Here is a 15,861-nt window from a genome sequence, read left to right on the forward strand (position 1 = left end):
TCATTGGGGTGAGCAGAGTGGACATCCATGAATCCACTGTCCACCCACCAGGAGAATTGCCTAGGATTTTCGCAGCTAGGGGGGAATAAAGGGCAATGAGTAAGACGCAATAATGGCAGGTGGGGGGATAATAATCCTGCCGAGCATTTAACGGAGTCCCAGACCCGGAGGGAATGAGCCATACATGGCCCAAACCCACGTGGGAGGTTCAGTGGGGGCAACCATAGTATTGAGTAGATAGGGATGAAATGAGAATCGATAAGATCCATAGTGGCCCATAGGGGCATTTGGTATGTATCATGAAGGTGGGCCAAGGGAGCTATAGTTGCCGCTGAATAATAAGCTTGAAGGTTGGGAACTGAAAAACCACCATTAATTAGACAGGCGTACATTATTCGCTTGTTGATTCGGAGTCTGGTGGAACCCCAAATAAATTTTCGCAATTTCCGTTGATGAAGTTACAGGATATGGGCAGCGACCGGTACAGGTAACACTCGAAAAAAGTACAATAATTTCGGGAGAAAAATCATGCGGACTGCGACGATTCTGCCCAACCAGGAAAGCGGGAGGTGAGTCCAAGAAGATAACGTGTCTGTAAGTTTCCGAAATAGAGGGGGAAAATTAGCCTGGTATAAGCCATCATATGTGGGAGTGAGGCGGATCCCTAAATAAGGCAGCGAGGGGAGCCACTGAAAGGGAAAGCTTGTTTTTAAGGAGGTCAATTCTGGTGGGGAAAGATTCACAGACATTGCTTTTGACTGTGTGGGGTTGATCCGCAGGCCTGAGAGAGATGCAAAGGTCTCCAATGGGGAGAACAGGTTGGGAAAAGCGACTCTAGAAGACTTCAGTGTCAATAAGATATCGTCTGCAAATAATGAAAGCTTATGATCAGAACCTGCAATCGGAATGCCTTTTATGTCTGGATGTGAGCGAATTGCCTCAGCCAATGGCTCCATAGCCAGAATGAACAAGAGGGGCGAAAGTGGACAGCCCTGCCGAGTGCCCCTCCGAATGGGAAAAACAGTGGATTCAAACCCATAGTATTTTATTTTAGCTTGAGGGGCATCGTACAGGGCCGCCAACCACCGCATTAACGAAGCGCCAAATCCATAGTGGCGGAGCACTGACATAAGGTACGGCCAAGACAAGGTGTCAAAGGCCTTGTTCACATCCAGAGATAAAAGCATAGTTTCCAAAGAACGATTATGAGCTAAATGTTGTAATTGAATGATTATCCTGATGGCATCCCCTGCTTGTCTCATGGGGACAAACCCCACCTGGTCCTTCTTAATTAAACGGGGGAGAAAAGTATTTAGGCGGTTGGCCAGGATTTTGCTGAGAATCTTCATATCAAGATTAATTAAAGATATGGGTCGGAAATTGGCCCAAGAGGAGTCAAGAAGTCCCGATCGGGCTTCGGCAGCATCACTATGTTAGCTGTCAGTAAATCAGGTGTCAATGTTTTTCCGCTTTTGACTGAATTGAGCATGTCCGTCAGAGGAGAGGCTACTACATCCACCATCTTTCTATAGTAAAGGGCTGTGAAGCCATCCGGACCAGGCCTCTTACCCATCTTTAATAAATTGTCGTACTTCAGATTCCTGGATGTCACGATCCATGAGTTCCCTATGAGTCTCGTACAAAGTAGGGAGCGAGATGCGCCGCAGGAAGTCCATACTATCCCGTTCGCTAGCAAGATCTTGGGCAGAATATAATTTAGAGAGTCTATAGCGGAACTCATCTAGTATGCAAATCGGATTACTAGTAAGTATGTTGTGTCGAGTGCGTAAGGTAATAGGAGAGGGTTTGTGATTGAAAGTTCGTAGTTCTTTGGCCAGCATCACATTTGGTTTGTTCACTTTAATTTACCAATGTTTACTGTTTTACTTTTATATTTGTGCCTATCCTTGGGTATATTTTTATACGTATTGTATTATGTGGTACATTGTCTATTATATTATGAATTGTACATTGTTATGATGGTATAATTATTTTTGAATATGTATTGTATCCAATTATTTATTGATTAAACTTTTTTATCAACTATTATAATATGCCCATGATAGCCACTTATTTAATTACATACACCATGTCTACTGTATGTCTCATCCGACCTGAGTGGTGTGTTTCATATAAAGTCCCAAATTTCCCTCTAGTTTTTCCTCCCCTTTTATGTTTTTATACAAACAGGGATGGAGACCTGTGTACCAGATGGTCATGGTCTCATACAAAGTCCCAACCTTTCTCTCCTTTTATGCAATATACCAATGTTGTCGAGACCAGCGGAGCACACACCCCGTCTGGTCTGTGAGGCAAAGGTCCAGTTCTGTGCGGGCCTGGCCCAGAAGCCTACAATTGGTTGGGGTGGGGGATTGTTTAAAAGTTGCGGAGATAGTCTCCAACCGGGATTCCAGTGTTGCCTGTAGTTTTTGCCTCTCCTTTTTCCATTTTGATGCTATCTGTATAATGTGTCCCCTAAGCACGGCCTTGTAGGCCTCCCATAGGGTCACCCGAGAGGAGACAGATGGAGAATTAAGTCAAAAGTACTCCTCAGAAGCTCTAAGAAGATCCTCCCTAACATCTGACAGCGCTAATAATGAGTAATTCATAATCCATGGGGAGTGAAAGACCGACAGACCACTAAAAGTGGGTCATGATCCGTCCAAGGAGCTGCTAAGATGGAGACTGATTCTGTCAGTGGGAGATGTTTTCTAAGCATGATCATATGATCTATTCTAGAATGGGAATGATGTCGGTGGGAATAGAAAGTATAGTCCTTACTCGTTGGATGGAATTCCCTCCATAAGTCCACTAGATCTTGGGAGCGTAGGGAATGGGAAAAGGTTTTAGCAGCAGATGTCGCAGCCATGCGTTCCGAGGGGTATTTGTCTAGTACTGGGTCTAGGGCAACATTTGAGTCCCCGGCTAAAAGTCAGGTCCCCGTTTGGTGGGATAGCAAAAGAGAACAAACATGCGACAAGAAGGGGCCCGGGTTAGAGTTAGGGGCATAATATGTCATCACGGTCACCTCAACGTCCTGAATTGATCCCACTAACAGAAGATATCTGCCATCGGGATCAGCTATCTGTTTAGTGCAGTTAAAAGGGGAAGACTTATGAAAGGCTATCAATACTCCCCTCTGGTCGGTCCATTAGCCAAAAATACCTGGGGATATTGGGCGTCAAAGTACCTGGGGCTTCCTGTAAACATGCTACATGTATGCGTTGTCTTTTTAGGTATATAAATATTTTAACTCTTTTTTTGCGGGGAGTTCATACCTTAGTTCATACCTTGAACATTTAGGGATAGCCAATGCAGCGTCATAGTTGAAAGATAATGAATAGCATAGATGTGGCCGTGGGCACGACCCCCAAGGACCTCGGGGGAAGCAAAGAAGAAGGGGGCTGGAAGGAGAGAAGAAGTGAGTAGTAGAAGAAGAAAGAAGAATCAAGCACAATAAAGCCGAGAAAATCTCTGTGCATCATTCGTAAGCTAAACGTTAGTGCAACGAATTGTAGGTCCGGAGGCCCACTAAAGGGTCGGTAATTGGCCAGGACCATAGTCCCAGACAAGTGTCGACACTTTGGGGGTGCAGTGGTCCACCGGACCCCTTCGGCATGTGCAATCAATAAACTATAAAAACAGAAATGTCTGAAAAAAATTAGCACTCAGTATAACAGTAAACATGAATTACCAACTGGTTGGGAATAAACAGTGGTTCCCAACTTAAACCTGAAATTGGTGGGCCCTCCCGAGGCCCCACCGGGAATTCTGGTGAGCCCCCCCCCCAGTGAGAAACCGCATGGTCAATTACTAGCTTAAAAAAAAAAAAAATGTATCTCTCCCTTTAAAGCATATAAACAACAATGCAGCTGGGGTCGTCCCCAAAGGCCAGAGGGCCGAGGAGTCGAAGGGTGGGGGACACGCCCAGGGACTCTACATGGGCCCCGAGCATGGGTCCACCGTACCTAATAGGCGATTAAACTAAATGGTCTCTAAAACAACAGCCAGGCCGCCAGCAGCGTAGCACAGTCCACCCCGGCCACCATCATCTATTTGGGCGACCTGGGGTGGCAGCCCCGCGAATGGACAGGCCGGCCCTGTACGAGTAAACAATAGACCAGTTGACGGGCAAATCTGAAAAAAAAAAAAAAAGGAATTGACTGGGAGAGGTGTGATACCAACGGTGCGGTTCTAGGGAACCTCCTCAGGATACAGGACCTGAGGGAAACAGTAACTCCAATCATAAAAAGTTCAGTTTCTCATCCATTAGGAACGTCCTGAAATCGCTGGGCTTGAAGTGAATGAAGGGCCTGGGAGCCCTGCTTGGATGCTTGTGAGGAACCGCGGAGAGGCTGAGACATCTGTGCGCATAGGGTCGAGGTAGAGAGGCCGTCCTGAGATGCAAGGAGATCCAGGTGAAGTTCTTGAAAATGGCGTTTCAAGTCAGACACAGAGGAGGTTTGGACATGGCGGCCTTGGTAGAAAAAAGAAAGTTTGAAAGGGAAACCCCATCTATACTTGATGCCATTAGATTGCAATACTCGGAGGTAAGGCTTCAGGGTTCTCCTCTTAGCAATTGTGACTGGAGAGAGATTTGCAAACAGTTGCAGGGACAGGGTGCTAGGGATCTATGAATACGGTCGAATTCAAGATGTTTCAACTGGAATCTCTGGGGCTAACTCCTGAAAGAGAGCCGTGGCTGTGCCTTTTAAATCAGTGATAACTTCAGGGAGTCCTCGGATCCTAAGATTATCCCTGCGGGCCCTGTTCTCGGAGTCCTCTAATTTATCACGCAGAGTTTCCAGCTCAGCATTCAATTTATCAACCTCCCCCTCCTCCTCATGACTTTCCAGGACTGTAGTGGTTAAATCCATACACTGTTCAAGCTGATTGCTCTTTAAGGCCCCACATGAGGTCAGAGGAGAGTTTGCGTGAGGCTATGGTGATTTCATCCCTCACTATAGAGCGAAAATTTGCCAGCATATTATCCTGAATGTCAGGGCTTACCAGGTCCGAAGGATACTGTAGCAGGCTGTCTGTGGGGGAAGCTGGGGCTGCTGCGGAGAGCCTCGTGGTACTGTCCGGCTCCGGAGGTTCGGGATCCATCTTGCCCTTCCCCGTGGCAGCAGCTGTTTTGCGCTGTTTATGGAGCTTAGCCTTATATTTCTGCGAGTGGTGCATGCCCGCGGGTGCCCGATAGTGTCCGCCGTTCCAGGAGCTGTTCAGTCGGTGGTAGCTCAGTGGTGATGCTCGATCAGCCGAAGGTGAAGCGGCCGGTGGTGCGGAGCACGGGGATTAAGCAGCCATCTCCCACGATTGCGTGCATGCGCCCTATTCGTTACATTTTCTAGTTGTTAGTGAGGTCAGCCAATATTCGTTTTCATCCATCTCTGATTCATAATGTATTAAACTGTATTGTAATAGTACTGTCTGCCCTCATGTTGTAAAGCGCTGCATAAACTGTTGATGCTATATAAATCCTGTATAATAATCAGGACTTTTTTTTTGGCGGAAACATGGGGGAACGCAGTTCCGGCACCTCCAGCAGTGATTGTATCTAATGGTAAGGGGTGGTAGAGTGTGCTGGAGGTTCTACTGATGCCGGCTGCTGGTGAATCTATTGTTGCTTGGGGGGGGGATCTATTGTTGCTGACTGCAGGGGATCTATTTGACTGATTTTTATGTTCTCATTAATAAATTACCGTATATACTCGAGTATAGGCCGACCCGAATATAAGCCGAGGCCCCCAATTTACCCCCAAAAAAACTGGCAAACTTATTGACTCGTGTATAAGCCGAGGGTGAGACATGCCTGTCCATCCCTGTGTGTGTGTCCGTCCCTGTGTGTCCGTCCATCCCTGTGTGTCCGTCCATCCCTGTGTGTGTGTGTGTCCATCCATCCATCCATCCCTGTGTGTGTGTGTGTCCATCCATCCATCCATCCCTGTGTGTGTGTGTCCATCCATCCATCCATCCCTGTGTGTGTGTGTCTCCATCCATCCATCCATCCCTGTGTGTGTGTGTCTCCATCCATCCATCCATCCCTGTGTGTGTGTCTCCATCCATCCATCCATCCCTGTGTGTGTGTGTCTCCATCCATCCATCCATCCCTGTGTGTGTGTGTCTCCATCCATCCATCCCTGTGTGTGTGTGTCCATGTGTGTGTGTGTGTGTGTGTGTGTGTGTGTGTGTGTGTGTGTGTGTCCAGCCTACCTGTGTCCCGAGCCTGTGTCCCGAGCCTCCGTCCCGTGCCTTGCCTCCTTGCCTCCGTCCCGTGCCGTGCCTTGCCTCCTTGCCTCCGTCCCGTGCCGTGCCTTGCCTCCTTGCCTCCGTCCCGTGTCGTGCCTTGCCTCCGTCCCATCCCGTGCCGTGCCTTGCCTTGCCTCCGTCCCGTGCCTTGCCAGGATCGCCGCTCTTCGTCGGCGCCTCGGCGGCCATTCTAAAATTCAAAAGCCGCGCCTCCGCCTTCGCCTGTGATAGGCGGAACACTGAATTTCCCAGCAGCCTGTGTTCCGCCTATCACGGACATCGTCTCATCCTCGTACTACGGACGAGGATGAGACGATGTCCGTGATAGGCGGAACACAGGCTGCTGGGAAATTCAGTGTTCCGCCTATCACAGGCGGAGGCGGAGGCGCGGCTTTCGAATTGTAGTATGTCCGCCGTCTGTCTGCTCGATACGCTGATCGAGCAGTCAGACGGCGATGACTCGAGTATAAGCCGAGGGGGGCACTTTCAGCCTCAAAAAAGAGGCTGAAAATCTCGGCTTATACTCGAGTATATACGGTACTTAACACCACAAAGCGGTACTTGGGTCTCTAAAAGGGGTGGTACTGGGAGGCGGGTAGGGTTTGGATCAAGGGACGGTGCTCGGAGGTGGGTAGGGGTGGAGACAAATGGGAGGGGTATCTGCCCCTATTCTCTGATATAAAAAAAACCCTGATGATGATGATAATAATAATAATAATAATAATATTGATGAGAAAATTCCAAGGAGTAGAATGGAACATTTTTCTCGAACAAATCTAATTTCTAAACAGTGAATGTGTATTTCTTATACTTACACCCCTAATACATTAGCTAGGTAGAAAAATGTATTTTCTGTACTTACAATGAAAGTAGCAGTGTGGAGAATCTCCAGGGACAGTCCACAACCACCCGCATGGAAACAGGATTCTAAATTCTGAACAATAAAAACCACAGTACATCAACCTTCATGAATATACAGAGAAACACTTCACAGTAAACTTTCATAGTTCATGGATCACGCAATATAACTGATGGTAAGCTGTTTGGAAGCAAGTGTGCTGTTTTAACCGATTGCTGGTGTATGTAAAGCCAAAACATTTTTAGTTTTATATACAGTATAGAAGTGTTAATTCCCCTGTTAGTTTTTTTGTTGATGAACAAATTCTTCCTCTTCTTCTCCTGGTGACTAGGCTTGGGTTCAGTCGAAATTCGGGTTCAACTGAAACCAGAAAACATCTATCGGTGCCAGACCAATGAGCTTGAAAAAAGACACAAGTCCATCTAGTTCAACCTAGGGAAAAAAAAAACATACAATCCCATACACACAAACCTATACCCACAGTTGATCCAGAGAAAGGCAAAAAAAAACCAGCAAAGCATGATCCAATTTGTTCCAACAGGGGAAAACATTCCTTCCTGATCTCCCGAGAAGCAATTGGATATTACCTGGATCAACTTTACCTATAAATGATAGTACCCAGTTATATTATGTACATTTAGGAAAAAATCCAGGCCTTTTTTAAAGAAATCTACTGAGCTGGACAGGACCAGCTCTGGAGGGAGTCTATTCCACATTTTCACAGCTTACTTACTGTGAAAAAAATCTTTCCATATTTGAAGATTAAATCTCTTTTTCTCCAGACATAAAGAGTGCCCCCTTGTCCTCTGTGATGATCCTGAGTGAGTGAATAACTCAACATCAAGTTCACTATATGAACCACTTATGTATTTATACATGTTAATTATATCCCCCTTAATCTCCTCTTCTTAAAGTGGAGTTCCACTCAAAAGTGGAACTTCAGCTTATGTCTCCTCCCCCCACTTCTGTGCCACATTTGGCACCTTTTAGGGGGGGGGGGGGGAATGGGTACCTGTTTTTGACAGGTATTGTTCCCCACTTTTGGGAGGCTGGGTTTCTCAGAAGTTTGACCCCCTCCTCCTACCTCCACCGCCGAACCAATTAGAAAGCGCAGTGCACTTCGTGCATGCACAGTAGGGAACCCTTAACAGAGATCGGCTGGGTTCCCGACAATCCGGGCTCCCTGGAAAGGTAAGAGTCTATATATTAAAATTCACCAGCTGCAGTATTTGTAGCTGCTGACTTTTTTTTTTGGGGAGGCTGGACCTCTTCTTTAAGAGAGAATAAATCCAGTTCCTCTAATCTATCCTCATAGCTGAGCTCCTCCATACCTCTTGTCAGTTTGGTTGCCCTCCTCTGCACTTTCTCCATTTCCCCCCGAAATCTTTTTTTGGAGAACTGGTGCCCAAAACTGAGCTGCATATTCCAAAATGAACATGGACAAAGGAACCGTGGTTGGGATGGTGGGCTTCAGCACCAGTTTTTATGAGCACTAATTAAACAAAAGTTAAAGCTGTATTTGTAAAGTACATACTCAAAGTGAGAACAAAAAAATGCAATGAGTATAGTACATGACACTATTATTATTCTCCCTACATTTTTGTATATTCTATCAAACTCCCCTATGTTTGTGTCAAAACAGTCTTTAGGGGCATAAAATCCATTGTGGTGGGTTTTCTGTGGGGATCTTGCTCCCCCAGAGTGTCCATGGCTGTACTGAATTTGCCCAATAATATGGAGGGATTAGCCCTCTCAGACTTACGTTCCTACTTTTTTGCCTCTACGCTGGCATTTTTTCCCCAGATTCCTAATACAACTACGTTGCTGGAAGGTGTGGTGGCTACTTCACAGGAGTCCCTCTTAAATATGGTGTATAGGAAAGGTGTCCCTGGTAAGAGGGTGGGCTCTGTGATGGCACTCCCTGGTAGGATAATTCATATATGCGCCCAGGAGGCAAGAAATGCACCCTTAAGGCTCTCACCGAATAGTCTGCTATGGTGTAATGGATCTTTGACAGAGTTCCTTTAACTAGAGGATGGCTATGGGTGGGCTCAATTTGGGGTGAAGTACCTACATCATATATACCAGGAAAGTAAGATACACACCTTTGATCAACTGTTTGGGGTGCCCAGGACTTGGCACATCAGATATGCTCAACTGCATCATGCAGCAGTAGCGCAGTTTGGTAGTGGAGAGGTTCAGGTTCAAAATACCTCTCGAGACTACTCTGTTGGACCCTGATCCAGTCAAGAGAATTTTCAGATATTATCTGGTGGTGGGGCCTGGAAATCCTGAGTTGATAGGCAGGGCAAGGTCTAGATAGGTGGCTTTTGCACCAGATGAGGGGTTGTGCCAGGAAGTCCTGGATAATTACCTTACCTCTGTCATATCTTCGACGGATAGGATGGTTCAGCTTAGATACCTCCATCAGATGTATCATACACTGGTTTGATTAATTCATATGCGTAAGAGAGACTCTGTAATTTGTCACAAATGCCTGGGAGCGGAAAGGACTTTTCTTCACATGGTGTGGGAGTGTATCAAGATATGGTCTATGGTGATTGAATTTATAGCTGACAAATTTTATCTCCCTTGGGAAAATTGGGAATTTTTGACCAAGAGGAGTTGGATGTCTATACCAAATTATTCCTCAGGATTTTCTATTTTGGGGGTCGGAAGCTCATAGCAAGGAGGTGGATCTATAGGGAACAACTGACGTTAGGGATGTGGTTGAAGGTAGTGAATGTTGACATTCTTCTATATCGTATAAAGTATGAGGCCTGGGGATCCCCCAAGAAGTTTAGGAAGATGTGGTTTTAGTGGGTGGAATCGAAGGATACATTGGAGGAGTATGTGGATCACTGAATGGTTAAGGGGTGAGGAGATACTGCAAGATCTGTTTTTTTTTTTTTGATAGACCCCAATTGAATTGAATTCAATTACAACACGCTATTATAAAAGAGGGGTTTTAGAGCAATATACTCCATCTTCAATTTCCCATGGTTTCATGTATATAGTTATATCATGTGATGGGGAGGTTGGTAAGTGCCTTGGTCTTTCCGGGGTTTGGGGGAGGGAAAGGGCATTCTGTTAATTTCCTACTGTTGGTATTGTTGGGGTAAATGGTCTTGTTGGTTCATAAAAAATAAAAATAAAAATAAAATAGCAGATTTCATGGATAACAGGTTTGGATTTGAGACTCTGGTAGAAGTCTTCTATGACTGGTAATGCTTGTCTTCTTGATCGGTTTATTGTGGAATGTATATTGTTCTCATGCTTGTTTTTCACTTACCTACCATTTTGTATGCAAATTTTTTTTTTATGCTAAATAAAAAATCTTCAAAAAAAAAAAGTTATTAGAAAAGCTAGTTGCAGGCCACTATGTAACATTTATAAGTGAAAAAACACAGGTGGTATGGTCACTGTGGGAACGTGCTTTGGAACATTCTGCTATTGTTTTCACACGATATATTTATTATTATCACCCTCAGGGAACATTATGTGTCCAGGTACTGTTTCCATTTTTAGCACTGACAATTGTACTGCGGAATTTCCTCCATCCTACTGCTAAGCAAATAAAATAGCCGTATGGAAAAGAAATTGTCAGTCCAAAGAAAGTGCTGTCTGTTACTGTGTTTACTGCAATACTGTTTCTATCGTATAACACGTGAAATGGAGAATAAAGAGATGGCTACTTGTTTTGGGAAGGTGTCCCTGGTAGGAGGGTAAGCAGAGCTCAGTTTGTATATAATATAGATTGCTGAATGAGTGGTGTCAGCCCTGCCCACTGTCTTCCACAAGCCCTATAGCCCTGGAAGATTACAGTAAGTAGTAAGACCTCATCTGGAATATGCAGTTCAGTTTTGGGCACCAGTTCTCAAAAAGGATATCGGAGAACTGGAGAAAATGCAGAGAAGGCCAACCAGACTGATAAGAGGCATGGAGCAGCTCAGCTATGAGGAAAGATTAGAGGAACTGAATTTATTCACTCTTGAGAAGAGAATAAGGGGGGATATGATCAACATGTTCAAATATATAATGAGTCCATATAGTGAACTTGGTGTTGAGTTATTCACTTTACGGTCAACACCGAGGACATGGGGGCACGCTTATGTCTAGAGGAAAAAAAAATACATTTTATCTCCAAATACGGAAAGGTTTCTTCACAGTAAGAGCTGTGAAAATGTGAAATAGACTCCCTCCAGAGGTGGTTCTGGCTAGCTCAGTAGATTGCTTTAAGAAAGGCCTGGGTACTTTCCTAAATGTACATAATATAACTGGATACTAACATTTATAGGCAATGTTGATCCAGGGAAAATCCGATTGCCTCTTGGGGGATCAGGAAGGAATTTTTTCCCCTGCTGTAGCAAATTGGAGCATGCTCTGCTGGGGTTTTTTCTCCTTTCTCTGGATCCACTGTGGGTATAGAATTGGGTATATTGGATTGTACAATATATATATTTTTTTTTTTTATGGTTGAACTGGATGAACTATGTACAGCAACCAACAAGCAGAACAAGGGACATTTTGCATTGAATGTAAGTACTGTCCCTTGTGCTAATTAAAAAAAAAAATACAAAAATTTGTAAGGATGCACCGAAATTTAGGCCGCCGAAACATATCTGCCGAAAATGGCCCTTTCCGCAAAAAGCCGAAAGAGAATTTTCGCCGATACTGGCGCCAAAAATGGGGCAGGCCTGCTGGGCTTGGCCCCACCTCCTGGTGCCGCCCATCACGGGGGTGTCATTGTGGAGCATCTGTCCTTACTCTCTCCTCCTCCCCTCCCTCCTCACCCATGCTGCAGGCGGCCCGTGGGGTCTCAGTGTAAAGTCCTTCTCTCCCCAGCGGTGGCTGAATATGGACCCTCAACCAATGTGTAAATCGGCTGTGCAGGAGCTCAGTCACGCTGTTTACTGTGAAAGTAAAAACAAGGGAGAGGTGTCTAGCAGTGTGTTCTATGCTCTCTTCCTCCCCCTACAGTGCATTACCCAGCATGGAGATTGAAGGTACAGAGCTGCAGCTGCCAATTTTTAAAAAGACTGTCTATATATATATATATGTTTGTATGTATGTGTTATATGTGTGCATGTGTGTTTTACATGTGTGTGTGTGTGCATGTGTGTTTTATATGTGTGTGTGTTATATGTGCGCATGTGTGTTTATATGTGTGTATGCTTATATGTGTGTGTGTGTAAGTTTGTATGTATGTGTGTGTGTGTTATATGTGTGTGTGTTATATGCTTTTTTTATATGCATTGATCTCCTGTAGCATGTCTGCAGTCTCTGACCATCTCCTGTAACATGTCTGCACTCTCTGACCATCTCCTGTAGCATGTCCCCAGTCTCTGACCATCTCCTGTAGCATGACCCCAGTCTCTGACCATCTCCTGTAGCATGACCCCAGTCTCTGACCATCTCCTGTAGCATGACCCCAGTCTCTGACCATCTCCTGTAGCATGACCCCAGTCTCTGACCATCTCCTGTAGCATGACCCCAGTCTCTGACCATCTCCTGTACCATGTCCCCAGTCTCTGACCATCACCTGTACAAAAATATTTTTTAAAAACGGTCAATTTCGGTATCAGTGCTGTTTCGGTTTTTGGGATCAAGGAAGATTTATTTTCGGTATCGGTTTCGGCAACCAAAAAACCCATTCGGTGCATCCCTAAAAATTAGGCTATACGTTTGCCATGCACTATTGGTTCAGCCTGCGTGAATGAAAAAAAAACTGATTCCTCCATGCAAGCTACACAGTGGAGATGGACGAATCTCCCACTAAAGCCTCATACACACGATAGGACTTTGTACAAACTTTCCCTTGGATTTTTGCACAAAGGGCATCGGCCCTGAACTTGTATTGCATACACACAGCAGGACATTTTCAGCCAACTTTCACCAAATCATGTGGTTTTTCTGCTCTTTACCGCCACCTTTGGTCAACTTCTGTATTGTTGTCTGATCTTTTGCATTGGTTCTGAGCATGCCCGTTTGTACTTTGTACAAAAGTCCTATGGTTTTTTGTACACACGATCAGACTTTGCACCATCTGACTTTTGTTGCCAGAAAGTTTGTCTGTTCGCACAGCCAACAAAAGTCAGATAAAAACCAAAAAAGTTTTGGAGCGTACACACGGTCGGATGACAGCTACTTTGCATGTTTGTTGTCAAAAAGTCTGATCGTGTGTATGGGCCTTAAGTCTACTTGTATTTTGGCAGCTGGTGCTGCCAGCTGTCAAAAAAGAAAAAAAAAACAGAATAGGGGCTACATCTAATTGGTTGATGCTGCTTTCACTTTTCAGCCTACAATTTTCTGCCAAATTCCCTCAATTTCTTCAATTGAGGGATGTCAGACATTAGGTGGCAGACAGGGTCACCCACATAACGAACTTCATCCTGTTCCTCAGGAACTGGCTGAAATTTGCACAATGTACAGCTAGCTTTAGTATGCTCTGCCTGGTTAATCTCTTGTCGCTCACATAATGCATATGTGTTTCAGCAAAGAAAGGGGCTTTAATGCACACACTGCACATATACTTCTATGAGCAGCAGAGCTTTCTGTGCGGAGAGCTGCACACTGCACTCTCTCAGCACAATGGCGGATCTGTCAAATACAGCTGTGACAGCCATTCACATTTCTCATTTGATCGGCTGATTCTTCCCAGCCTCCAACGTAAGGACCCTGCCAATGGGATGCTGGGGATAGGCGGGAAGGGGATAATGCTGAAGCTAAGATCCTGATATTACAGTATACACAAATGAAGTAAATACATTTGCAGATGTCTTAATCTTAGAAGGTCACCTTGGATGCAGCATGAAGTCTTTGATAATATCGTGGAGAGGCTGTGATTTGTGCACATAGGTTGGAGATGACTGTGAGAATATGAGACCAAAGTAAAGCCAGGAGGCTGCAAGAGAAAAAACAGATAAGCAAAAGTGTATTAATATTTATTGTCATGAATGGGCAGATATTTCCTCCAACACCATAAATGTAATTTTCCAGAGGACTGCTTTGCATAGTTTATTATCAACTTTATAGTCTTACTTCCTATACATTGTATTCTGCACTAATGCTAAACCATGGGCAGATTGATACTCTATGGCCTCTAGGCCAACTTTCTTGGGTACACCCCGTCTACCAAACAAACAGGCTAGGTATAAAGTCACACTAACAACATCAGATGATGTAGCCCGAGAAGACTACAGGAGACAGACTGCCCACACATCAGCACACCTAGAAGCAATGATTAGAATAGTAGGCAAACTCCCTACTCTGTTATCACCTTGGTTGTAGGTATACAGAGCCAGAGTCACCTGGTAGATCTATGCCACCTGTGATTTTAGGCCTGGTCAAGAATTGTTGAGAGAGGCAGTATGCTTTCCCTGCCTGAAGAAAGTTCCCAAATGCACTACTAAACTGATTCAGGAACAAATCTTGGACTTTAAGGAGGATCTGCAACAAATAGAAATGGCAGGGTAGGGCATTCATTTTGATCACGTTACTCCTGCCCAACCATGACAATATTGTTGTAGACCACCTGGAAAAATATTTCTTGAGTTGCAGGAAGAATGGAGGAAAATGGGCCTAGAACAGATCCCCCACCGCAGGCATATGATATATTCCATGGTATTTTAGTTGTGTTTGGTAGCCTAATGGTTCAGATTTTTGCCAATTAATTTTGAAGTTGTAAATCTGACTATAGAGATGAAATTCCACTAGGAAGGTGATATCAACAGTTCGGTTAGAAACAACAGCAGATCGTCTGTGTAGCCAGCTACCTTGTGTTCACAAAATTTGGTAGATATACCTGCAATATTGTAATTGGCCAAAAAAAAAAGGAGGGGTTCTAGTGAAAGGACGAAAATGAGGAGGGACAACAGACACCCCTGCCTGGTCCCATTTCGTAGCTTAAAGGGTTCAGATGATGTACCATTTACTCTGACTGATGCTGTCAGATGTTGATAAATGGCCTCAATCCATCTACGAAAGTTCACTCCAAGACCAAGAGCACCCATGACAAGTCTATTAATTCAAACACCTTCTCGGCGTCGGTGGATAACAACATGGTTTGCAGTTTCTTAGAGTGTGCCCAATGGATGACATTGAAGGCTCTGGTGGTATTATCCTTAGCCTCCTAGTTGGGAACAAAGCCAGCATGATCTTGATGTATTAGCCAAGGGATTGGGACAGTAGTTTATTTGCGAGAATTTTAGTAAATAGTTTAAGGTCTACATTTAACATAGAGATTGGGCAATAACTAATATATTGTGTGGGGTCCTTTCCCTCTTGGGGTATTAAAGTGATTGCTGCTCAGTGTATTTAAGGGGACAGACCCTCCCTTTAGGATGGAGTTGTAACCCAATGTAAATGGTGAGGACAAGATGGAAGTGAATGTTGTATATAATGGGGTTTGGTTTGTTTTAAACCCTTCAGGAAATCCTCTGAAGTTATTGGGTCTTCCAAGGGGAGCCTATCCCTTTACGACACCCTCGGCAGGCTAGAATCGACTATAAATTTGCTGATCTGGTCCCTTATATCTTGTAAGTCACGATGTGTTGCAGAAGATGTGGAATTGTGACTCCTGATAAACTGATAACAGCACCCCTCTGCTGTAATCATGCGGGAAGTAGGATCGAACCCTGACCACCGTGAGGGTGTTTGCCAGAAGATGGCCTGGTTTATTCCCTCACTCCTAAAATTTTTGTTTGAGTCTCATCAGAGCCTACATTTGACTATACAACCTAACAAGCAAT

The 15,861-nt window shown here is 44.7% G+C and overlaps 1 protein-coding gene across 2 annotated transcripts in view; it reads right to left on the reverse strand.

The window, feature by feature from the left end:
* Window positions 1-15,861, reverse strand: part of UNC13D (unc-13 homolog D) — a 297,875-nt gene that overhangs the window by 55,584 nt on the left and 226,430 nt on the right. For both annotated transcript variants that reach the window (XM_077459688.1, XM_077459687.1), the window contains 2 exons: window positions 13,910-14,015; window positions 7,115-7,186 (listed from right to left, as the gene is read on the reverse strand). In XM_077459688.1, the coding sequence (XP_077315814.1) occupies window positions 7,115-7,186; window positions 13,910-14,015 (178 nt within the window). The remainder of the gene's footprint in view (window positions 1-7,114; window positions 7,187-13,909; window positions 14,016-15,861) is intronic.

The sequence above is a fragment of the Lithobates pipiens genome, unplaced genomic scaffold (genome assembly GCF_037356315.1).
Source record: "Lithobates pipiens isolate NorthernLeopardFrog02 unplaced genomic scaffold, aLitPip1_a1.2 Scaffold_28, whole genome shotgun sequence".
NCBI lineage: Eukaryota > Metazoa > Chordata > Amphibia > Anura > Ranidae > Lithobates > Lithobates pipiens.